The sequence below is a fragment of the Nomascus leucogenys genome, chromosome 20 (genome assembly GCF_006542625.1).
Source record: "Nomascus leucogenys isolate Asia chromosome 20, Asia_NLE_v1, whole genome shotgun sequence".
Lineage (NCBI taxonomy): Eukaryota > Metazoa > Chordata > Mammalia > Primates > Hylobatidae > Nomascus > Nomascus leucogenys.
The window spans coordinates 14,282,089-14,308,192 of NC_044400.1; the positions used below are offsets into that span (position 1 = coordinate 14,282,089).

Below are 26,104 nucleotides of genomic sequence, written 5' to 3' on the forward strand. Positions count from 1 at the left end.
GGGCAGATCACAAGGTCAAGAGATCGAGACCATCCTGGCCAACATGGTGAAACTCCATCTCTGCTAAAAATACAAAAATTAGCTGGGTGTGGTGGCGTGTGCCTGCAGTCCCAACTACTCGGGAAGCTGTGACAAGAGAATCGCTCGAACCAAGGAGGCGGAGGTTGCAGTGAGCCAAGATCGTGCCACTGCACTCCAGCCTGGTAAATGGTATCTGTCATCATGAATGAGGGACCTCTTGCTCAGTCTATATTTAGATATTAAGTAATAATAATGACTCACAAAATATTCAAAAACTAAGCATCTAGTATATGAATACAAATACCTGTAATTTACATGATAAAAGCTTTCTGCATCAACATACAGAATATTTTAATTTTTAAATTTTGTCTTTATTAACCTCTTTAATTTCAACTTCTGAGTATGTTTTATGTCAGGTGAGTACTGCACACACACATGCTAAGATATGTCCTTTGAAACGTTTTATTGAGAAGGGACATGATTTAAAATTTTACTAGCATCTAAAAAAAAATTTTACTAGCATCTGTCTTTTTCAGTCTTTATCTCAGATCATGATATTTAAGGACATTTTATTGCATTTCAGCTTATTTCTTTAAGTTGTTTGATATTTTTGTAGGTCTTAAAATTGAATTGCTTTCTTTCTAAGATGCAAACGTCTAATGAAAATTTGTAATAAAATTCATCTAAGCTACCCGTCCAAGTCACCCCTTGTTTATAATTTGTAAGCTAATTCTTCTCACAAATAACAACACTCAGGGGTCTTTGGGAAGTGCCCACATGAGTCTTAGGCAGGAATACCTGTGACGTTAACACCATCTGAACGCTGGCACCATACAGTTCGTTCGTTATTGTTCCAAAGACTTGCTTTCCATGTGTAGTGATAACATTTGCCTCCTGTAAGTAAATATGATAATAGCAGTTCTTTTATACCTCACTTAGAATAAGCATTAATCAATCAAGGCTAAAGAACTGAAAAGTGCTCTTGGTACCTGTACAAGGGCGTGTTTCTAGAACCTGTTGGGGGCAGCTGTCTTGGTTCTCAAAAGACTGAATTATAAATGTCCTTGATCTAGACTGGCGGCCCACAGTCTCAAAGCTTCTTCCATCAATGCAGGTTAATTCACACGTGCTCCACTCTGACCATTCCATTAAATGGCAGTCTCCTGGACGGTCATGCAGTACAGGGTAGAGAAAACAGCATGAAAAGTGGCACTGGACAACATTTGCATGGGCAGGGCTCACACAGAGATTTGCAGTGACACGTGCAGTTCCAGGTACTACACATTCTATATTGATCAATTTTCCAATCACAATGTACTAAGAATGATGAAGTAATTTATAGTTTAATCTTGCCTAACAAGAAAGTGCCAAAAACTAGATTGTTATTACTTTGCTTCAAATTGTAGTAGTCACATCTAGAAAATATTATGTATCTGCTAGTGTTAATAAAACTTTTAAAAGAGAGATATAAAGACTATGGTAACTCAGTGTTCAAAGATCAGAATAACATCATAAAATGGATGTTCATAGAAACCATATAAAAGAGAATAAGTAGGTCACTGAAATGAACTATCTTTTGGACCAAAGAATGTTTAATTTAATACCCTAAACATCTTTCTCACTCAAGAAATATAATTTATAATTTATATAAATGTATCTTTATATAAATCATATATAAATATTTTTGTAATACATATATGTGTGTATTTTACACATGCATATGTGTGTATACATATATACATACACATATGTTATATACTGTATTATAAAAATATATTGTCGCCTTGAACTTATGCCATACAAACTATGTTGTGTTACTAGGATTAAAATAAACTGATACATTTTATGTAACTAATAAGATTTTTATATAGAACTTCACATTTATATAGAACTTCACATTTACAGAGTGCTTTCATGAACTCACAGCCTTACTGGTTCCCACCATGCCATCACCCAGAATTCAGTCAACATTTTTTGAATGCTGGCCAATGTGCTAGGTGCTGTTGGATACGGAATTAACATCACAGTTTCTAGATGAAGAAATCACTGCTCACAGGGGCTAGACTACATACCCCAAGTAAAACAATGAAGTGATAGAGACATGATTCTAACTTAGCTCTTAAGTTTCCAAATCCAGTGCCTTTTTTTTTTCTTTTGCCTACTTTGGCTCCATCAGAGCAGGAGGTATATTCCAAAGCGATAACCACAATTAAAAATGAATTAAAGTTATTTAAAAACTTTAATTTTGATGAGCTAGAGCATCTCTAGGAAAACAGTAGTAAAATAAAGAAAAAGATCACCACGGGAGGCACTCCCCATCACTAGCATTGCATACCTGGGCAAGGCACAGAACACAGCTGCTTCAGGATGCTGTCCTGAAAGGGCATTTCTCCACACAGTGCATCCTCGACACGTCCAGCTGCATGAGATATTGAACCATTGTGGACCATGCAGGAAAGGCTGCGGATCTGAACTCCTTCCCCACAGTCTCCACCCTATGAGAGGAAAGGATACTTTCACAATTACCCAAATAATTCACATCTCAAAGTTTTGGCTCTTGCCACCTCTTGCCTAAGAAGACCACAGTTGCATATTTTGGTAGCTTCCTCCTCTTGTGAGCTCTCTCTCAATTGTTGACAATAAAGCATCCCTGAGCAACACTGCCAGAGCTGACAGAGAAGCTTCAGTGGGAATGCAAATCATGCCATGGAACCTATGTACTTAGAATATGACAATTCATTTTGGAACTCAGCCAAGATTGACTAAAAAAGAAAACAATACATAATTTGTCTAGGTGTATGTGATAAAATGACCTAATCTGTAATCACCAATGAGAACACGTAAAGTTACAGGGCATAAATTTCTTTTATTTTACCTGTTTTTCTTTTTTATAGAATTCAGTACTTTTTTATATGGATTAGATTGAGATTTCTAATAAACCACTGTTTTTCTCTGTTGCCACAAGAATTTGTTTTCACAGCATGCCTTCTATGCTGAATAATGTTCCTTGAAGACATGTCATACCCATCTCACTTAGATATTCTAGGCAATTATAAAAATTTTGTACAGTGTCTCACAGAAACAGAAGCTTAGAATTGGATGGCTCCTAGTGGTAAACTGGCCCAATGATCTGCCTGATAGAAGGTTACCTACTGTAAAATTTTTTGGCAGAGAAGACTTCAGCTCCAAAATGTCAGCATAGAAGCAAGCTGACTTCACCCTTCCTCCAGCCCCCCACAGAAAACCAAAAACAAATATTCAATGCTGAGACTATCATCAGCCATATCTCAGAGCTCAAATATGAGGATAAGACAGTTCCTGGTGCCACAGAGAAGTGAAAAAACTCAGTAAGTGGTAAGAGAATCAGACTTTCCTATCTGCAATAGCCCTCCCCCAAATCTGCCCAGAAACAAGTGCACAGAAATTTTCCCCTTTACTCATGGTTTCTGTGCTGCGAAATGTGAGATTGAGGTAGATAACCAGCTTCCCCATCATCTTCAGTATCCTGACAGGAGGCCTGTCCCTGCCTCAACCCACCGGAAGCATGGCAAGTGCCTGAAGAAAGAAACATCCCTAAGTGAGAGGTGACAGCATGCTGGCAGTCCTCACAGCCCTCACTCGCTCTCGGCGCCTCCTCTGCCTGGGCTCCCACTTCCGTGGCACCTGAGGAGCCCTTCAGCCCACCGCTGCACTGTGGGAGCCCCTTTCTGGGCTGGCCAAGGTGGGAGCCGGCTCCCTCAGCTTGCAGGGAGTGTGGAGGGAGAGGTGCGAGCGGGAACCCAGGCTGCGCGCGGTGCTTGCCAGCCCACCAGCGCTGTGCTCGATTTCTCGCCAGGACTTAGCTGCCTTCCCACGGGGCAGGCCTCGGACCTGCAGCCCGCCATGCCTGAGCCTCACACCCCCTCCATGGGCTCCTGTGCAGCCCGAGCCTCCCCGACGAGCGCCACCCACTGCTCCACAGCGCCCAGTCCCATCAACTACCCAAGGGCTGAGGAGTGTGAGCGCACAGCGCGGGACTGGCAGGCAGCTCCAGCTGCAGCCCCGGTGCAGGATCCACTGGGTGAAGCTGGCTGGGCTCCTGAGTCTGGTGATGTGGAGAACCTTTATATTTAGCTCATGGATTGTAAATGCACCAATCAGCGCCCTGTGTCTAGCTCAGGGTCTGCGAATGCACCAATCGACACTCTGTATCTAGCTGCTCTGGTGGGGCCTTGGAGAACCTTTGTGTCCATACTCTGTATCTAACTGATCTGATGGGGACATGGAGAACCTTTATGTCTAGCTCAGGGATTGTAAACGCACCAATCAGCGCCCTGTCAAAACAGACCACTGGGCTCTACCAATCAGCAGGACGTGGTTGAGGCCAGATAAGAGAATAAAAGCAGGCTGCCCGAGCCAGCAGCGGCAACCTGCTCGGGTCCCCTTCCACACTGTGGAAGCTTTGTTCTTTTGCTCTTTGCAATAAATCTTGCTACTGCTCACTCTTTGGGTCCACACTGCTTTTATGAGCTGTAACACTCACCGCGAAGGTCTGCAGCTTCACTCCTGAAGCCAGCGAGACCACGAGCCCACCGGGAGGAACGAACAACTCCAGACGCACAGCCTTAAGAGCTGTAACACTCATCGCGAAGGTCTGTAACACTCACCGCGAGTGTCCGCGGCTTCATTCTTGAAGTCAGTGAGACCAAGAACCCACTAATTCCGGACACAAAAGGACATCCAGAGACAAAGAGGGGAGGGATGACTACTATCCCCCAGCTCTGAAAACTCTGTTCTGTACTTCATCCAAAGGAGATACCAAGTCAAAGTGGCTGTTCAGCAGTACCATGCTGTAGGAGGTTGGTTTCACAGATCCCCTAGGCATGAACCCCTACCTAGCCTTCTCACACTATTGGGATATCCCCTCGGGGACCTCCCTTATTCACGATAGGCAGCACACTAATTGTTTACTGAAGCAAATCAAACCTAGGCTCAAGATGCTATCTAGTGCTGAAAAGAAGGCCAGAACTTAGCAGTAGAAAAAAAGAAAGAAAACCAACAGTTAAATTACAAAGAATTACTAAAAAATAATATCCAATAAAAACCAAAACAAGCCACACCGACAAGCCTGGAATTAATAGATAATCCTTTCACATAAAGACAGAGATGTACGTCCATTAAAAAAACAAGGGAAACAGGGAAGCAGGACCACCCCAGATGAATAAAGAAAGGAACAAGTGCGTGATCCTAACAACATGGATACGTGAGCTCTCTGAGCCAGAATTCAGAATAACAATTTCTAGAATACTCTATGATCTCCAAGATAATACAGAAAATCTATTCAGAAATTTATCAGAGAAATTAAACAGAGTTTGAAATAATAATTTTAAAAAATAGAAATATTGAAACAACTACATTTGCTGAACTGAAAAATTCATTAGAGGCTATCAAAAGTGGAATGGATCAAGCAGAGAAAAGAATTAGGGAGATCAAAGACAGGTTATCTGAAAATACAGTCAGAAGAGAAAAAGAATGAAAGGGAATGAAGACTGCCTACAAGATATAGAAAATTACCCCAAAAGACCAAATCTAGGATTCATTGGTGCTCAAAAGGGAGTTGAGCAAGAGCAAAGCATAGAAAACATATTCAAATAAAAAACAACAGAAAACTTTCCAAAACTTGGGAATGATATAAATATCTAGGTACTGCAAGGTCAGAGAACACCAAACAGATATGACCCAAATAAGACTATCATAAGGCTCATAATAATCAAACTTTCCAAGGTGAAGGAGAAAAAGAGGACCTTAAAAACCTTAAGACAGAGTAAGCAAACAATATATAAAGGAGCTTTTGTTTATCTGGCAACAGATCTTTCAATGGAAATCATACAGGGTAGGAGGGAATGGGACATTTTCAAAGTTCTGAAGGAAAAAAAATCCACTGCCCAAGCATACTGTATCCAGCAAAGTTATCCTCCAGATATAAAGGCAGGATAAAGTCCTTTACAGACAAACAAAAGCTGAGATAATTCACCACCACCAGACTTCTCTTATGAGAAATGCTAAAGGGGGTTCTTCAGTTTCAAAGAACAAAACACAAATGTGCAAAAAGAAAGCATAGGAAAAATTAAGCACATGGACAAACATGGAATATCCTAATAACTGTAACTGCGGTGTGCAATTCACTCATAACTGAATTTGAAGCCCCAAATAAACATCTACCAAAAATAATAACAGCTACAGCAACCTGCTAAGAGATAGGTAATACAAAAATATGTCAATTGAGAAAAATGAAAGTCAAAATGTCAGGGGGGTAAAGTGAAAGTGTAAATTTTTTTTGTTTGTTTCTATTATTTACTTTGTGATCTAAGTGAACTTGTCATCTCTTCAGAATAACTTGTCATACAGGATATTTTTGTAAGCTTCGTGGTAACCATAATGCAAAAACTTATAATAGGTTTACCAAAAGTAAAATGCAACAAATTAAAACATACTAATAGAGAAAATAACTTCACCACAAAGGAAGAGGGGAAAAAACTAAAAGAGGAGTTACAAAGCAATTAGAAAACAAGCAACAAAATGGCAGTAACAAGTTCCTATCAATAACACTGAGTGTAAATAGACTCAATTTTCCATTTAAAAGACATAGAGTGTCTGAATGGATAAAGGAACAAGTCCCAAGTATATACTGTCTACAAGAAACTCACCTTACGTATAAAGACACATATAGTGAAAGACATTGAAAGTGAAGGAATAAAAAAAGATATTCCATGCAACTGGAAACCAAAAAGAGAAGGAGCAGCTATATTTACATCAGCTAAAATAGTCCACAAATCAGAGACTGTAAAAATAGACAAAGAAGGTCACTATATAATGATAAAGGTGTCAATTCAGCAAGAGGATATAGCAATTGTAATTGTTGATAGACCCAACACTGGACTTCCCAAGTATATAAAGAAAACATTAATAGATTTAAAGGGAGAGAGAGAGAGAAACCGCAATACAATACTAGTAGAACATTTCAACACTCCACTCTCAGTAATTGACAGGACAGACACATAATCAACAAAGAAACACTAGAGTTAAACTACGTTAGACCAAATAGGTCTAACAGATATTTATAGAATATTTCACCCAATCGTTGTAGAATATACATTCTTTTCATCAGCACATAGGACATTCTTCAGAATAAACCATATCTTGGGTCGCAAAGCAAGTTTCAACAAATCCAAAAAAGTAGAAATCATATCAAGTATGTTTTCTGATCACAAGGGAATGCTGCTAGAAATAAATAACAAGAGGAACCTTAAAAACTACACAAATACATGGAAATTAAACAACATGCTCCTGAATAACCAACGAATAAATTAAAAAATTAAGAAAATGTAAAAATTTCTTAAAACATGAAATGGAGATATAACAAACCAAAATCTATGAGATACAGCAAAAGCAGTATTAAGAGGGAAGTTTACAGCAATAAATGTCTACATTGAAAAAGTAGAAAGAATTTCAAATAAACAATTTAATGATGTACTTCAAGGTACTAGAAATGCAAGAACAAACCAAACCTCAAATTAGTAGAAAGACAAAATCATATACATCAGAGTAGCCATAAGTGAAAGTGGTCTCATCATACAGAAGATCAAATGCTCAAATCTTTGTTTTTTTTTAAAAAAATAAACAAAACTGACAAACTTTTAGCTAGACTAAGAAAAAAGAAAGAAGACCCAAATAAGTAATATCAAACCCCAAAAGGAGACACAAACACTGAGATCACAGAAATACAAATAATAATTACAGTATATTATGAGCAACCAAATGCCAACAATTTGAAAAACTTAGACTAAATTGATAAATTCCTGGACATATACAACCTTTCAAGATTGAACAATGAATAGAAAATGTCAACAAATGAATAACAAGTAAGAAAACTGAAGCTGTACTTAAAAGTCTCCCATGAAAAAAAAACCCAGACTCTGACGGCTTCATTAATGAATTCTACCAAACATTTAATGTAGAACTAATACCAATTCTACTCAAATTATTTAAATAAAATTGAAGAGGAGGGAATACTTCATAATTTATTCCATGAAGCCAGCTTTCCCTGATCCAAGACCAGAAATGGGCATAGCGAAAGTAGAAAACTATAGGCCAGTATCACTGGTGAAAATAAATGTAAAAATCCTGAACAAAATATTAGCAAACCAAATTCAACAATGCATTAAAAAGATCATTCACCATGATCAGGTGGGATTCATTTCAGGAATGTAAGGATGGTACACCATATGCAGGAATAACATGCAAAATTATCAGAAGCAAGAACAAAAAACATGTGACCATTTCAATAGATGCTGAAAAGCATTTGATAAAATTCAATATCCCTTTATGATAGAAACTCTTGACAAATTAGATACAGAAAGAAAAAGATCTCAAAATAGTAAAGATTTCATGTGACAGACTCACAGCTAACATTGTATTGAATGGAGAAAAATGGAAAGCGTTTGCTCTAAGATCTGGAACAAGGCAAGGATGCCTACTTTTACCACTTTCGTTCAACATAATACTGGAAGTCTTAGCCATGGCAATTAGTCAAGAGAAGGAAATAAAGGACATCTAAGTTGGAAAGGAAGACATCAAATTAGCCTTGTTCGCAGATAATATGATCTTATACTTACAAAAACATAAAGGCTCTACCAAAAAACTATTGTAACTGATAAAAGAATTAAGTAAAGTTGCAAGATACAAAATCAACATACAGAAATCAGTAGCATTTATATACACCAACAGTGAACAATCTGAAAAATAAATCAAGAATGCAACCTCATTTGCAATAGCTATAAAGGATATAAAACACCTGCAAATCAATTTAACCAAAAAAAGTGAAAGAGCTATACAAGGAAAAGCATAAAATGCTAATGAAAGTAATTGAAGATGATATATGAAAATGGAAAGATATTCTATGCACATGGATTGGAAGAACTAGTATTACAATGATGATACTTCCCAAAGCAATTTACAGATTTAGTGCAATCCCCATCAAAATACCAAAGACATTCATCACATACGTAGAAAAGCATCATAAAATGTATATGGAACTCAAAATATCAATGCAGTGGCATAATCAGGGCTCACTATAGCCTTGACCTCTCAGACTCAAGCCATCTTCCCACCTTAGCCCCCTGAGTATCTGGGATGAGAGGCATCCACCACCACACCTGGCTAACTTTTTAAAAAAATTTTAGTAGAGATGAGGTCTCACTATGTTACCCAAGCTGGTCTCAAACTCCTGAGTGCAAGGGATTCTCCCACCTCAGCCTCCCCAAGTGGTGGGATTACAGGCGTGAGCCACTGTGTCCAGCTGGAACTCAAAATATCTTGAATAGCCAAAGCAATCCTGAGCAAAAAGAACAATGCTGAAAGCATCACACTACTTGACTTCAAAATATACTACAAACCTGTAGTAGGCAAATCAGCATGGCACTGGCATAAAAACAGATACTTAGACAAATGAAACAAAATAAAAAACTCAGACTTATATGCATGATAAAACCCCCAGATTTATATCCAGATTTATATTCATGCATTTATAGCCAACTCATTTTTGACAAAGGTGCCAAGAACATGCAGTGGGGAAAGGATAGTCTCTTCAATAAATATTACTGGGAAAACTGAATAAGCATATGCAGAAAAATAAAACTAGTCCTCTATCTTTCAACATGCATGAAAATCAAATCAAAATCTATTAAAGTCTTAAACCTAAGAACCGAAACTTTGAAACTACTAGAAGAAAAGAACTTTGGGAATATGCTCCAGGATATTGGTCTGGGAAAAGATTTTTTTTCTTTCATGTAAGATATCAAAGCACAGGCAATCAAAGCAAAAATAGACAAATGGGATTACAACAGGCTAAAAAGCTTCTGCATAGCAAACAATCAACAAAGTGAAGAGACAACCAACAGAATGGGAGAAAATGTTTGCAAACTACCCATGTGACAAGGACTTAATAACAAGAATAAATAAATAGTTCAAAGAACTCAATAGCAAAAAAACCCAAATAATCCAATTTAAAAATGGACAAAAGACCTGAGCAGACATTTCTCAAAAGAAGACATGCGAATAGCCAACTGCCATATGAAAAAAAAGTTCAACATTAGTACTTATCAAAAAAATGTAAATCAAAAGCATAATGAGATATCATCTTACCCCAGCTAAAATGGCTATCATAAAAAAGACAGATAATAATAGATGCTGGTGAGGATGTGGACAAAGGGGAACCCTTGAATGCTGCTGGTGGGAATTTAAATAAGTACAGCCATTATGGAAAACTGTATGGAGGTTCCTCTAAAAACTAAAAATGGAAGTACCATATACAGAAATTCTACTACTGAATACATACACACACACAAACATACACACACACACATTTATATACTCAAGAGAAGGGAAAGAGGTCAATCAATTGAAGAGACAACTGCACTTCCATGTTTATTGCAGCACAATTCACAATAGTCAAACTATGGAATCAACCTAAGTGCACATCAATGGATGAATGGATAAAGAACACGTGGTACAATGTATACAAATGGACTATTATGCAACCATAAGGAAGAATAAAATCCTGTCACTTGCAGAAACATAAATGGAACTGGAGCTCATTAAGTGAAATAAGCCAAACAGAAAGACAAATATCATATGTTCTCACTCACATGTGGAAGCTAAAAAGGTGGATCTCACAAAGATAGAGAGTTAAGATTGGTAGTTACCAGGGGCAAGGAACGCTAGGGGTAAGGGGGGGGGTGAAGACAGGTTGATTAATGAGTACAAATATATAGTTTGATAAAAGAAATAAGACCCAGTATTTGATAGATCAGTAGGGTGACTATAGCTTACAATAATCTACTATATATTTCAAAATGGCCAGAAGAGAATAATTTGAGTTGTTCTGGCATAAAGGAAAATATATAAGGTAATGGATATCCCAATTACATTGACTTGATATTTATGAATTATATGAATATACTAAGTTATCATATATACCCAAAAAATATATACTTCTATTATGTATCAAAAATATAGTTCTAAAATAAAAAATAAAATTTTGTCAGGCACTCATGAGATGAGTATCTTCAATTTTAGTCAGGTGTTCACATTTCAAAGAAGTCTATTAGATATTTGGATAACTTCAGTTGATAGCTTTGTTTTCATGTAGATATTCTAGAAAACAGAGTCCAAGGCAAAACTTTTACACTAAGAAGCAATCCTAGTATGGCTAGAGTAGAGGTAAAAGATAACTGAAGCAGGAAAGGAGGGGACGCTAACATGAGGTAGTGTGTTACCAAGCTGGCCTCATCTTCACAAACAAGCACGGCTGGTTTCTTGGCTACCCACATAATCTTCCAGACAGGTCACGGGGTATCACCATATCTCAGTACCATTCATGAAGAGCAGGGAGGAGAGGAAAGAAAGGAGAGGCACTTAAATGTCAACAACTCCTAGGATCCAGTTCTTATTGATCAATAGTCATTTTAGGAAGTCTTAACTCCTCTGTACTTACAAGCTGTGTTACTCAGCTTCCACTAAGTCCAGAAGTTGGTGGAAGAGCTAGAGGCTTTGTGACTATTGCTGCTGCTATGGATGCTAAGACAAAGAAGAAAAGTGAAGGTGGGAGCAAGAGACAAAATGAGGGAGAACAAGAGAAGTGAGAGAGTGGGGGCCGGGGGGTTGGGGGGAGAGAGAGAGAGAGAGAAAGAGACAGAGAGAGATCGGAGTAGGGACTCAGGCCTTCAAACTTCCCAGTCTTTTTGCACCTCTGTTGCTGCAGTCAGGTATGCTACATGCTACAATCCATTAGTAGATGACAGTCTGACAACTATGCACTTGAAAACTGAGTGTCCCCTCCTTCTTATCCCTCTTCCCCTGCAGGACTCCCAAACTGCATTGTCTAGATTTTAGAGCTGCTATGGCCCTTGCAGAGGCAGGAGTAAAGTAGGGCAAGGTGGCCTGCTAAAGCAGTCATGACAGCGTTCCAGGACATGGAGCAAGTGATCCCTGGGCTTATGGGTCAGCTGGGCATTGGCCATGCCAGGGTACAGTGACAGCAGCTGTTGGGCATCAAGGGAAGGTCACGGATAAGCTGCTGGAGGGTGCAGGATGGTATAGAATGGCTGCTCATAAAGCTTCTTAACATAGGGAAGTTGTGACTCAAAGACATACTGGCACAAAAGAAAAAGGGCAACTTGGAGGACATGAAGTTGTAGCAACTTTAAATCTAAAGAATCTGAGCAGTCACAAGCATTAGGGACACTGTACCCTCTTTTAAAGAAGTGTTAAGAGGAATTATGATTTATTTATCTAACATAGTCTCTTAGTCTGTTCATGTTGCTATAATAAAATACCTTAGATTGGGTAATTTATAAACAATGGAAATTTATTGCTTATGGTTCTGGAGGCTGCAAAATCCTAGATCAAGGTGCCAGTGAAGTGTTTATTATTATTGTTATTATTATTATTATTATTATTATTGAGATAGAGTGTCACTTTGTTACCTAAGCTAGAGTGCAGTGGGGCGATCTCAGCTCACTGCAACCTCCGCCTCCCAGGTTCAAGTGATTCTCCTGCCTCAGCCTCCCGAGTAGCTGAGATTACAGGCAGCTATTTTTTTTTTTTTTTTGTATTTGTAGTAGAGATGGGGTTTCATCATGTTGTTCAGGCTGGTCTCAAACCTCTGACCTCAAGCAATTCACCCTCCTCGGCCTCCCAAAGTTCTGGGATAACATGTGTGAGCCAACACGCCCCACCTGAAGTGTTTACATGAGAGCCAGGTCCTCATAGATGGTGACTTCTGGGTGTCCTCAAATGGTACAAGGGAAGAAGAATCTCCTCCAGGCCTCTTTTATAAGGACATTAATACCATTCATGAGGGTGGAGCCCTCATGCCCTTATCACCTCCCAATAACTCCACTTCTGAATTCCATCACATTGGGGGTTATGGTTCAACATGTGAGTTTGGAGGAGGAGGCACAAACATTCAGCCCACAGCACACAGTCGTTTCCACATTTGTTTTATCAGTATTTCATAATTGCTGTAATAATTTCTATGCCTGTTATGAAACTGTCCCAAAAAAGCACCACAATTTTAAATTTAAATGCATTTTTTGGAGATAAATGGAAGTTCAAAATCAATTCATAGTAGATTTATTCAAAGCAAATATTCTAGTAAATGTTTATTCCCTAGAGTGAAAAACAATAGGTATAAATTACTCCGGGGAAGGGAGGGCTCACTTATAACTTATTATTCCATATGATAGATTCATTGCAGAATTGTCTAGGTGTATGTTTTACTGTGGAGTATTAGACTTTGTGTACCTGGAAAGAAGAGTTTAAAGATACTGCAACGTGCATGAAATTTGAAAGTTTTGAAAGTACTGATACATGGACCCTTAGGTAAAATATGCAGTTTATTAAAGTGGTTTTTTTTTTTTTTTTTTACACACCATGAGACAGAGTGTGAAGAAATAACAGGAAACAAACTTATGCTACAGATCACTTTAAAAACTAAGACAAATAACAGTGTGCTCCTAGTATGCACCTTGGGATCAGTCCATATTCAACCTTAATCACTTATACCTTTGACAACAACGGCCACAATGTGAAGAGAAATCAGCATCAGAATAATAATTTCCATCATAAAGCAAACATTCACTCATCCACAGTCAAGAGATTTTACACACTAGGGCCTGAAAACAGACCCGGGTTTCTAAGAGAAAGAGTGTAAATGGCAAAGCTTCTCTCGTTAACTCTCCATTGCCTAGAGCGTTAATAGAGGTTTTGTATAAAATGAATTGGCATTACTGCCTAATGTGAATAGGCAGATGGTGCTTATAATCATAATCATAGTTTTAATAAAAATTAAAATTCTAACTGTAACTATTGAGCTCTTACGTCTATTACTATGCAAAGTACTTTAACTTACCTACTTCCTGCCCACATAACCAGCGAAATAGGTACTACTGCTACCCCCACTATATAAAAAAGAAAACAGATGTTTGGAGAGTTTATAGACTTGGCCAGAAATGCAGAACTAAAAATTGGCAGAACCATGACCAAAATTAGGGCTGCTAGACTCCAGAATGTGAGCTCCTCAAGCAGATTTATGAGCATATGTGTGTATATGTGTTAGCAGCTGAGAAACTTGGGAAGAGTTAAGAAATGCTAAAAAAGAAAGTGATGCCTGAGGATAAATACTTCCTTTTTCACATAAGATACTGGCAGAATTGGCACATCCACTGTGCCCCACGCGAGCTTCTTTTATTATGGGTTGATACTTGTGAAGGCAAGCAGCCACCTAAATATCATCACCACCCTCATTGAATGAGATCCCAACTTGTGTTTGGCAGGCAAGGACATGCTAGGACAAAAGGAAGCACAAATGCAGCGGTAGAAAGATGTTTTTCCTTTGTGTAAAAAGGCCCACGTGCATTTTGATCAGCAATTTTAAAAATCCAGCTTATATATAAATTTAAGTATAGTAAGTTTTTAAAAAAGATATGGTGTTACCTATCCCACAAAGAGTTAACAATTAGGCTGCAGGAAAAGTAGGAATGTAGCTGGAAGTCAGGAAAAACTCAACTTAGATATTGTCATGATTCCCTTTCTCTTGCACCTCTGCTTTACTTTGTGTCATTTTCTGTGTGCTTTTTGCTTCTGAGTGACTGACTTCATCTATAAGGTAGAAAAATGTGGCAACGAAGAGCTTCTGATTACAGTATCTTGGAATCAGATCAATTTAGTTTTAAATTATTGGGGAAGAGTGCTGATTGGCACTGTTTGGGTAAGTGCCCACCCTAGAATAATTAACTATAGACTTGTTCATTGAAGCTTTTGCATAGATTAAGTCTAGCTCCAGAGTTTCTTCCCAACTAGAAGTGTCAGTGAATGGGACTCACTCTATCTAGAAATCTGAGGCAACTCTGAAGCTTCTGGAAGCACAAACCAATCACCTACTCTGGTGGGTCTCCAGAAGCCTTGTCAGGGCTTTCAAGACTACGTATTTCCAATAGATGCCATAACCCTCCACCCATCACCAGCACCACTACAGAGAATGACCACCACCCATCACTCTTGCCCTTATTGTTTTTGTAAAAGCTCAACATTTGACAGCAAAACACTGCATTTGGCATTTTCCTATAATATTCCTACGGAACAAGTTGGTAGACTTGCCTATCAAAGCTGTAGATTCCTGATACCTGAGAAGATAAAAGAGAAAATGCCAAAAACAGGTAAGGTACAGTAGTAGTTGTATTTTTGGTAAGACTTGGAGTGTGGACATTGTCAGTTCTCTATCCCTCTGTCTCTCCCTCCCTCCCATCCTTTGTCCTCTCTCTTCTTCCTGACATTCAACTTTCCTCTCCCTTCCCCTGAAATGGCTTCCTAAATTCTTTGAGCTTATTTTCTCTATGCTGTCAAAGCAGTCCCAATAATAAGGAGCAATATTCCTTCGATTTTTGTAAATGAGTCCAAACAACATTTAAATATTGCTGAATACTTAGGAAAGAATTTAGACTAGTAGACAAAGTATTAATATTTAAAGCTATTAAGTTACTTCTGAATTGGTTAATTAGCATAGTTACCTTATTTTCTCTAAAAATGAGACTGAACAAATGTACCACGCATTTTTGTTCCTCTGGGACCTATTAAAATACATAGGCATTTAACTTTTGCAAGATAATCATGTTGCCTGACAATGTTATCCTGACAGGAACACTAAACATCTCTATGAGAATACTCTGCAGATTTCTTAATGCATAATCAAAATTATTGTTACCTAATTAAAGTATGCTTTGGAACATGAACTGAAGGATAAACTACTAGGATAAGAAAATAGGGAAAAGCAATGTGCTATTTCTTAAGCAAGAAGCCAGAGAGAAAATACAGTAGAGGATCTTTGCTGATCTAGCAAAAGCTCTCGGTACGTGATATACTAGGATGTTGTTAGGCATTTATCTGTAAGGCCAATAAAAAAGTAATCATTGAGGAAAATGTAGTAACCATGGTTCGTGTAATAATGTTAAAATATAACTTCATACACTTTTGGTTTTCTGCTCATATGCAAGATTTTGTCTAACCCTAAAAGTGCTTCTTTAAGAAATCTAAATTTCTTAAACAATCTAAAGCAAGTTATGCATTTTCACAGCATCAGGATTTTTGCCTAATTAAATAATCCTTTGATATTCCCAACAAGCCCATAAAATAACAGAATTCTTAAGGATGCCAAGGAGATTGAAGGATCTGTGACCTGTTCTATTATAATCAGTGCTTAATGAATGGCTGTTTATTATCCTAGCAATATCACTCTGCATGAGGTTAAGCCATTTGGTTGTATTTTTCCATGTTCTGCATTGCATTAAAAATACATTGTGCCAGACCCCTGGTGCTGTGAAATTTATTCCATCAGCGCAAAGGTTTGACCAGACAAGTGCTTCGAATATACTGATGAATATTTCTCTAACTGTCATTACATGACCTACCTCCAATTTACATGCAGACCAGTTGCCAAGGACCCAGCTATAGCAGGGGGTCACTGGGCAGGTTTTCTGCTGGGTAAGCTCTGTGGGGCATGGCCGTCCTTCTCCTTGGGTTGGCATAATGATAAATCGAGTCCGGCTCATTCGACCTAAAATGATAAGGGAGGTGTCAGCTTTTCAGTTAGTTTGGCTTGGAAAGGGACCTGAAGAACAGAATGTTGCCTTATACATGTAAGTCTTCATTTTAATAGACTGAACTCTGTCCTATCCCACTTTTAGTTTTTCTGTCATTTTCATTTAGAGTTCCACAGAGACACAGGCTATCTAGGTTTTCACAATGCTTAAAGGATCTGAAATTCTGTCTTCTACTTCTTTTAGTCTTCAAAGTACAAACTTTCTATTGTTGCCAAGTAGACTGATCTTGTAAACATTGGTAGACTGTCAATTCATTTAATAAATATTTATTTATTAAGCTCTAGCATGATCAAGGCATCCTGTAGTGTGCTATGGACAGTAGTAAAATTGCCAGATGTATCTTCTACCATCAAAGACCTCATATTTTAAGCCAGGATTACAAATATTAAACCAAAATAGTGAGCATTGCCTCTTCTGTGAGGCAATGAGCATGAGCATAAACATGAGCAAGTAAGGGAAAAATCACACATAATCCAAATTATCCTAAAAAATTCCCTAGGAAGGTGCTACCCCAAGGTCCCAATAGTGTCTTTCAATTAATTCAAAACAGATAATTTTTTGCAGAGGTTTAGAACCAATTTCTTTCTTCACTGAACACAAGATAAAGTTGTTGGCTTGTATGAAGGAACCAAGATGTTTAAAAAACATATGTTCAAATACTAGTCTCCTGTTCTCCAGTGAAAGACAATTGATTAGCAAAAATTGCTCAGGAAAAGAGCAGTGCTCCCATATCATCTTCTGCCAGTTCCTAGGCATTAGGTCATCAGCTCATCAAGTGGAATAGAGATGGAATAACCTACATTATTTGTTTGTGCTTCTCTCTTTCTCTTGCACTCTTTCACTCTCACTCTCTCTTTCCTACTCACTCTTATTCTTTCTGATGAAGTATTCAGCACATATAATTTAATTACTATTAGTTACCTGTGAATATGATGGACTTCCAATGTTGTTATAAATTTAAGTATGTAATTGTATTTGTGATAAATGTTAAAAGAAAAACAGGGTTCTGTGGAAGCATGCATTAGAATGGCAGCCCATTCTGAGAAGGAATCAGAGATCACTGCCATGAGCAGTGGAACTTTAAGCAGAAATCTGAAAAGATGTAAGTCAGACATGATGTGCAGAGAGAGTGTGCCACACAGAGGTGGGCGCATGTGAAGAGACGGTGAGGTGCAAAGGATCACATGTCTGAGGACCTGACAGAAGCCAGTGCAGCTGGAGCAGACAGTAATAGTGAGAAGGGCTTGAGAAAATGTTGTTAAAGCTATTAAAAGCAGAGTCTTTTAGTTGATGTCAAAGATTCTACATTTATATCCTAAGAGAAATGGAAAGCTAGTGAGGACTTCGCTTCTAGATAGAATTTACTTGAAAATCCTGGATAGAAACAATTACAGATACCTTCAAGTTTAGTGATAAGTAAGGGTGACTCACTTTCAAAGAACTAGAACTCTTAATGTCCACCAGAATATTATCACAGATTTGGTGGTAAACTAACTCTCTGAGAATATCCTCAAAGAAAACTAGGGGGTCCTAATCATTGGCTTCTAAATTCCTTAAGGTTTACACTTCTGTGCCTAACATGGTACTTCACAGACATTAAGTAAAGTGGACTATATGTTTAATTTATATTTTCATAAATTATTGATGTGATATTATGTTACATGCAAATGTGTGATATAATAATATCAATACATTGGTTGAGCTAGTACCATGTGTTGGGCAATATTTTCAACACTTCATATGCATGGACTCATTTAATAGTGATAACAATCCAAGAGGAAAATTCTACTGTTTTCTCATATTATAGATGACAAAACTGAGGCTCAGAGAATTTAAGTCACTTGTTTGGGTTTAAAAAAACAAACAAAGTAGGTTGCAGAACAGGATTCAAAGCAGTTTTACTCTAGTAGCTGCTTCATTAATCATGCTGCTGGGTAGACATGAGCAAGACAGCAAAGATAGCTACCTATTTAAGTCTTTTATAGGAGACATACAAGGAATTTTGGATGGTGGTTGTATTAATTCATTTTCATGCTGCTGATAAAGACATAGCCAAGACTGAGAAGAAATAGAAGTTTAATTAGACTTACAGTTCCACATGGCTGGGGAGGCCTCAGAATCATGATGGGAGGTGAAAGGCACTTCTTACATGGTGGTGGTAAGAGAAAAATGAGGAAGAGGCAAAAGCAGAAACCCCTGATAAACCCATCAGATCTCATGAGTCTAACTATCACAAGAATAGCATAGGAAAGACCGGCCCCCATGATTCAGTTACCTCCCCCTGGGTCCCTCCCACAACATGTGGGAATTCTGGAGATACAATTCAAGTTGAGTTTTGGGTGGGGACACAGCCAAACCATATCATTCTGCCCCTGGCCCCTCCAAATCTCATGTCCTTACATTTCAAAACCAATAATGGCTCCCCAACAGTCCCCCAAAGTCTTAACTCATTTCAGCATTAACCCAAAAGTCCACAGTCCAAAGTCTCATCTGAGGCAAGGCAAGTCCCTTCTGCTTATGAGCCTGTAAAATCAAAAGCAAGCTAGTTACTTCCTAGATACAATACGGGCACAGGTATTGGATATACAGCCATTCCAAATGGGAGAACTTGGCAAAAATAAAGGGGTTACGCGGCCCATGCAAGTCCGAAATCCAGTGGGGCAGTCAAATTTTAAAGCTCCAAAATGATCTCCTATGACTCCAGGTCTCACTTTCAGGTCACACTGATGCAAAAGGTGGGTTGCCATGGTCTTGGGCAGCTCCATCCCTGTGGCTTTGCAGGGTATAGCCTCCCTCTTGCCTGCTTTCATGGGTTGGCATTGAGTGTCTGCAGGTTTTCCAGGCACATGGTGCAAGCTGTCAGTGGGTCTACCATTTACAGGGATGGAGAACGATGGCCCTCTTCTCACAGCTCCACTAGGCAGCACCCCACTAGGGACTCTGTGTGGGGCTCCAACCCCATATTTCCCTTCCGCACTGCCCTAGCAGGGGTTTTCCATGAGGGCCCTGCCCCTGCAGCAAACTTTGGCCTGGGCATCCAGGCGTTTCCATACACCTTCGGAAATCTAGGCAGAGGTTCCCAAACCTCAGTTCTTGACTTCTTTGCACCCTCAGGCTCAACACCACATGGAAGCTGCCAAGGCTTGGGGCTTCCACCCTCTGAAGCCACAGCTCAAGCTTTATGTCAGCCCCTTTCAGCCACGGCTGGAGCAGCTGGGACACAGGGCACCAAGTCCCTAGGCTACACACATCACGGGGACCCTGGGCCCGGCCCGCAAAACCACTTTTCCTGCTGGGCCTCCAGGCTATGATGGCAGGGCCTGCTGTGAAGTTCTCTGACATGCCCTGGAGACATTTTCCCCTTGGTCTTGGGGATTAACATGAGAGTCTTTGCTACTTATGCAAATTTCTGCAGCTGGCTTGAATTTCTCCTCAAAAAAATATGGCTTTTTCTTTTCTACTGCATTGTCAGGCTGCAAATTTTTCTGAACTTTTATGCTGTTTCTCTTTTAAAATGGAATGCTTTTAACAGCACCCAAGTCACATCTTGAATGCTTTGCTGCTTAGAAATTTCTTCCACCAGGTACCCTAAATTATCTCTCTCAAGTTCGAAGTTTCACCAATCTCTAGGGCAGGGGCAAAATGCCACCAGTCTCTTTGCTAAAACATAACAAGAGTCACCTTTCCTCCAGTTCCCAACGTGTTCCTCATCTCCATCTGAGACCACCTCAGCCTGAACTTTATTGTTCATATCACTATCAGCATTTTTGTGGAAGCCATTCAACAAACCTCTAGGAGGTTCAACACTTTCCCACATTTTCCTGTCTTCTTCTGAGCCCTCCAAACTTTTCCAACCTCTGCCTGTTACCTAGTTCCAAAGTTGCTTCCACATTTTTGGGTATCTTTTCAGCAGTGTCCCAATGTACTGGTATCAATCTACTCTATTAATCTATTTTCACACTGCCGATAAAGACATATCCAAGACTGGGAAGAATAAGAGGTTTAATTGGACTTACAGTTCCACATGGCTGGGGAGGCCTCAGAATCATGGGGGGAGGTAAAAGGCACTTCTTACATGGAGGTAACAAGAGAAAAAAGAGGAAGAAGCAAAAGCGGAAACCCCTGATAAACCCATCAGATCTCATGAGACTTATTCACTATCATAAGAATAGCACAGGAAAGACTGGCCCCCATGATTCAGTTACCTCCCCCTGGGTCCCTCCTACAACACGTGGGAATTCTGGGAGATACAATTCAAGTTTGAGATTTGGCTGGGAACACAGTTAAATCATATCACTGGTAAAGTTTCTTTCAGTGATAATATAGGCAAGGGCTGATTCTGCAACCCTGGGCACAGAGCTCTTGCATGGAGTGTATACGTTTAGACAGATGTTCTTCCCAGCATCACTCAAATCATACAGGTCAGATATCATTCACATCAAATGTTGTCCCTGCCAGATGAACACATTTGGCACAAGATTTCACATTAATTTTTGCTTAAGTACTCTTCAAGTTTTTTAATAACTTTAATGTTTATTCTCTTGACTGAAACACCTATTATCCTAATGTCATTATAATTGCAGGCTGTTCCATCCATCTTTGTAAGGATAATGACAATGTGGTGTCACCTTTATCACAGCCAAAGAGGCTCTATTTCACTACAACCAAATAACTTCAAGCTTGTCTTGAATTGATGGCATGCTGAGGGCCAGTACTATAGAACCATTTTATTTATTTCCATTAAGGTGACAGATATGTTCTGCTGGACATAAATGTAGAGAAAATCTAATAAATGCAAAAGAAAAAAATGATGCTATTACTTTAAAAATAATGAAGTCTCAAGACCATTCATTGGAAGCACAGCCATATGGTTTCTCTTGCTTTTGCTATCCAAACACGAAGAGAAGATTTCCAAACAATGCCAATGACTTCCAAGAATATTTTTTGAAACCAAGGAACATACAGCAAATCTGCATTTTGATGTATTTTGTGTTTAATTGGTTCATGTTAAACTCCAATAAAAAATATTGCTAATAGATACATGCAAGTATAAGAGAAAATTACTGGACCTGATGCTTCTGTTGGGTAATTGTTATCTTTTACTATATCTCTTTTTCTATTTGAGTCAGGGATGTTTAGATTGTATAAGTTAAAGAACCAAAAATGTATCCCTCAAATAAAAAAAATCTAATAACACGGAATGTGGATGTTATCAATAAAGAGGTCTGCCACCTCCCAGGGTAGTGGTCAAATATTACTTGGGATGCCAGATCTCAGAAAGGATGGAATATTCAACCAAGCAGCTATCTCCCAGCAATAATTATTCTATCCAGAAATCCTAACAGCAGGAGCCTGAAGGAATTGTTTTGGCAATGATGAGTTTTGATGGGAGAGAGAAAGCAGTGGAGGATGTGGCCAAATTAAAGGTAAAAGTATGGTGTGGTGTGGAACATGAGAGGAAGAGAATTTGAAACTAGCTGATGTGCCAGGCACAGTGGCTCACGCCCGTAATCCCAGCATTTTGGAAGGCTGAGGCAAGGGGATCACTTGAGTCCAAGAGTTCGAGACCAGCCTGGGCAGCATAGCAAGACCTCATATCTATAGAAAAAACATGGAAAGTTAAAAAATACACCTGATATATGGTGGAGAGAGGCCTGGAATGGGCATTAAAAGTTTCTAGTTGGAAACAGTTCTCTCCAATTAACAACTAGTAAATGATATGACTACATATAAGTACTTTAACTCTTCTGAGCATAAATTTTCTGTAAAATAGAACTGAGAATACAAAAAGTCTTTATTACTTGAAGATAATTCATGTTAGAAAAAAATGCCACTTAAAAGTGAAGCTATTTTAAATGGGAATTAAATTATTTTAAATAAATAGTAAAAAATATTTAAATGAGACTTTTTTCTGAAACTAAAAAGAATGCAAGTGGGTTTATTTTATCTAATATCCGCTAGCATATATATTATGATTACAATTATGCACTCATTATTAGGACAAATAATAAATTGGTCATTGATATTTCTTACATAATTTTATGATAGCTGTAAGAGATCTTGATGTTTCATAGCTGACTTTCACAGCTTGAACATAAAGTCTTTGGCTGTTGAGTTAATTATCATCAGTTTTCCAAGGGCTCCCTTTAATCTTTGGTGTGAAGATCACTCCATATTGTATCCCCTTTGTAGTGGACACACATTTAATTTACAGCTAAAGATAGACCAACAAATCCCCTGATTTGCAATGATAGAACATGTGTGTTAATGGAGAAAGCTTGTTGACTGGGCAAAGGTTCTGTAAATAAGTTTATTCATGAATATTTTGATGCTATGAGGGGCTTGGCTGTCTATAAAATTCACAATAATGCATATTGAGGTGAAGAATATCAGATGATGAGGACTGCCTGGATATGTGTCACATAGGTTACACAAATAAAAAATACTGTATAAAAGCAACTTGCAAGGGGCTGGGCACAGTAGCTCATGCCTGTAATCCCAGCAGTTTGGGACACCAAGACGGGCAGATCACTTGAGGTCAGGAGTTCGAGACCAGCCTGACCAACATGGTAAAACCCCATTTCTAATAAAAATACAAAAATTAGCAGACATGGCAGTGTGTACTTATAATCTCAGCTATTCGGAGGCTGAGACAGGAAGATCGCTTGAATCTGGAAGGCAGAGTTTGCAGTGAGCCAAGATCGCACCACTGCACTGTAGCCTGTGACTCCATCTGAAAAAAAAAAAAAAAAAAAAAAAAAAAAAGAAAGAAACTTGTGGAATATTTTAAATATGGTAAATGCTTTTATTTTTCTCTTCTTAAACATTTATTTTTAACAAATAGTCTCATATCAATTCCTAGAACTGGCCCTGAAACATGCCTGTAATGAGTACATAAAACATGCTACCTGTGTCTCCTGTATTTTACTGGGCTTACTATATTAAATGAACAAAATTATAAAATACATAATTACACAGCCAGGTCCCAACCCATCAAATCCCTTAACACTGTATCCTGGACTCTTTTTGTTCTCAGAGTAATAGTGAAGCTCGCTGCCATACATATCCTCATGCTTTCAAAGTCAGAGGGGAAGAATTTCCTTGGAAATTCTCTGGACTTTTCTTGCTTGGGTTTATGTTTTTCTTTTTTTTCCTTTTTTTTTTTGAGATGGAGTCTCGCTCTGTCGGGTTTATGTTTTTCTATAACAGCGTAAGACATGACAATAGGTATCAATTGGGAACTAAATTCAATCATAAATATGGACAATATGCTGAATGAGCAATGCCTATTGAGATGAAGGAATAGAAATTGACTCTATTCGTGCACTCATCAGGCTACAAAACAGAGAAAGACATTCCCTATAAAATACGTTTCCAATTAAAAAAAGACCTAAATCATAGTAGGGTAAATGTGCTATTTGCTAGTATTTCTCCTCTGAGCCTTTTCCTCTTTTCCCCTGGAGAATACTGGGACCTCATTATAAACAACATTGATATGGAACTTATTATTATATGAGCAATAATCACTAGCAATGAAAGAAAAAGGACTGAATGGCAAGATCTTTAGAAAAAATAATAGACAGTGAGGTGGCATACAGGTTGTAAAAACAAAAACTGAAACAGAGAGGCCAATCCTAGTGCCTGCATACAGGTTTAAAGCATATCAGACTAGATCATATTCCCACTGAACTAGGCAGTAGTCAAACTTCCCTCTTGAGGCTCCACTGACAAAGTAGATGTAGGAAATTTTAAGCAATTCAAACGAATCTCAAAACTGGTAAACATTTGTCAATGTATACACTTAGAAAAAGAAAGGAAGTCAAATGCAGTAATTCCCTATTCTGACCATACTTTCCAATCAAAGTAGTCAGCCACCATGCCCTTTAGAGAACCATGCTGTAAACAACAATTCTTCTGTGGCCCTGACACATAGTCACTGAATTTACTGGAAATTATGGTTTTAATATCTCTGGCCAATTTGGATATAGCCCAGGCAAAGTATATATGTAAGAGATAATGGAAAAGGAAATATAAGAGTAATAGAGACATTGTTGAAGAAGGTTCCTATTGACTGGAAACAAATAGTTCATTGAATAAAATATCAGAGAAATTTACATAAATATACCTATAAACTGCAGTGCACTGTAGATATATAAAAGTAATAGTAGTATATGAAGTAACTTTGAGCTTCCAGCATGTCTATGAATATAATTGTTATTGGCTTGCTTTCCACCTGGACATTACTTCTTTTGAACATGAGTTAAATTTCCAAAGTTTATGCACAATCATTGGCAGAAAATGATCACCCAGAAGCCAACATCTAGAAAGGGCTGGCCAACTAAAACACCATGCGGAATAGGGTACAATGCCACTTAACTGAAGTTAATGACGGCCTTTCCTGATAAGAACCCCAAAATCAGGTTAATGAATAAAAGGTTTCTGCTTTCAAGGGTTTTCCCCCTATGGATTTATTCTTAAGCATTTGGTACCTGTGACCTAGTGTTAGACAATAGCAAATACTAGTAGATGACAATATAAGTGAAAAAGAAGCAAAGGAATACTAACAAAACCTCATTAATAGATGGCCATGTTCAATCTAAGTTAATTTTAGTCATATATATTTCTATGTTTAAGGCATTTTATTGTATGATACCTTTCGTCATTGTAAAAGCAGTCCTCATTATGGAGGGAGGCACTAAATTAATTAAGGGAATACAATATGCTTTGATATACAAATGATATCATATATTCTTGCTTAGCTTTTTCTCTTCCTTATCCTGCTTTCTTCACTCTCCTGCCCCTGAGAGTTCCTCACCCTACTCTCTGAGTCACATAAATCACTTTATCAACCCCGGTTTCAGGCTGAGTTTAGGACACAGTTATTAATATTCCCCTTTAACACATGATAAACTGAGGCTCAGAGAATTTAAATATTGTTTGTGAAATGATACAGGTAGAAGGTTTGGAACAAAGATTTGTCTTGCTCCAAAAGCATATGCTTTCCAATAGATCTCATCTAATCCATGTCTTAGGTATCAGATACTATGCTCTAGTTATTAGGCCACTCAAACTAGTTTGAGAATTGCACTTAGATCTATCTTTTGCAATAAATTTGTTATATGTATTTGTACACTCCACATTTTCTTTAGCAAAAAGTAATTAAGGTGACTGTGCTAACACCTTTCTCCTATGACAACTCTTTATTTGCTTTCGGGTACTCATCAGAATAAATTTCTGAAAGCAGTGGAAAATCAGGTTGTGTATAAAATGCTCAATTAATTTCATGTGGCTTTTTAGGCTGGCCATCTACTAAACAGTGGTTAAAGCTGTACTTCTCACTTCTCTTAACAAATATCAGGAATTTTTATCCAAGTTTAAGTGTAAAA

General features: G+C 38.2%; 1 protein-coding gene across 1 annotated transcript in view; it reads right to left on the reverse strand.

Annotated features, from left to right (window-relative positions):
• The window catches only part of THSD7B (thrombospondin type 1 domain containing 7B), a 904,397-nt gene that overhangs the window by 19,578 nt on the left and 858,715 nt on the right, over positions 1-26,104 (reverse strand). Inside the window, exons 21-24 of the mRNA XM_030801337.1 lie at positions 16,527-16,672; positions 2,357-2,516; positions 1,011-1,184; positions 820-915 (exon numbers count right to left, since the gene is read on the reverse strand). Coding sequence (XP_030657197.1) covers positions 820-915; positions 1,011-1,184; positions 2,357-2,516; positions 16,527-16,672 — 576 coding nt within the window. The remainder of the gene's footprint in view (positions 1-819; positions 916-1,010; positions 1,185-2,356; positions 2,517-16,526; positions 16,673-26,104) is intronic.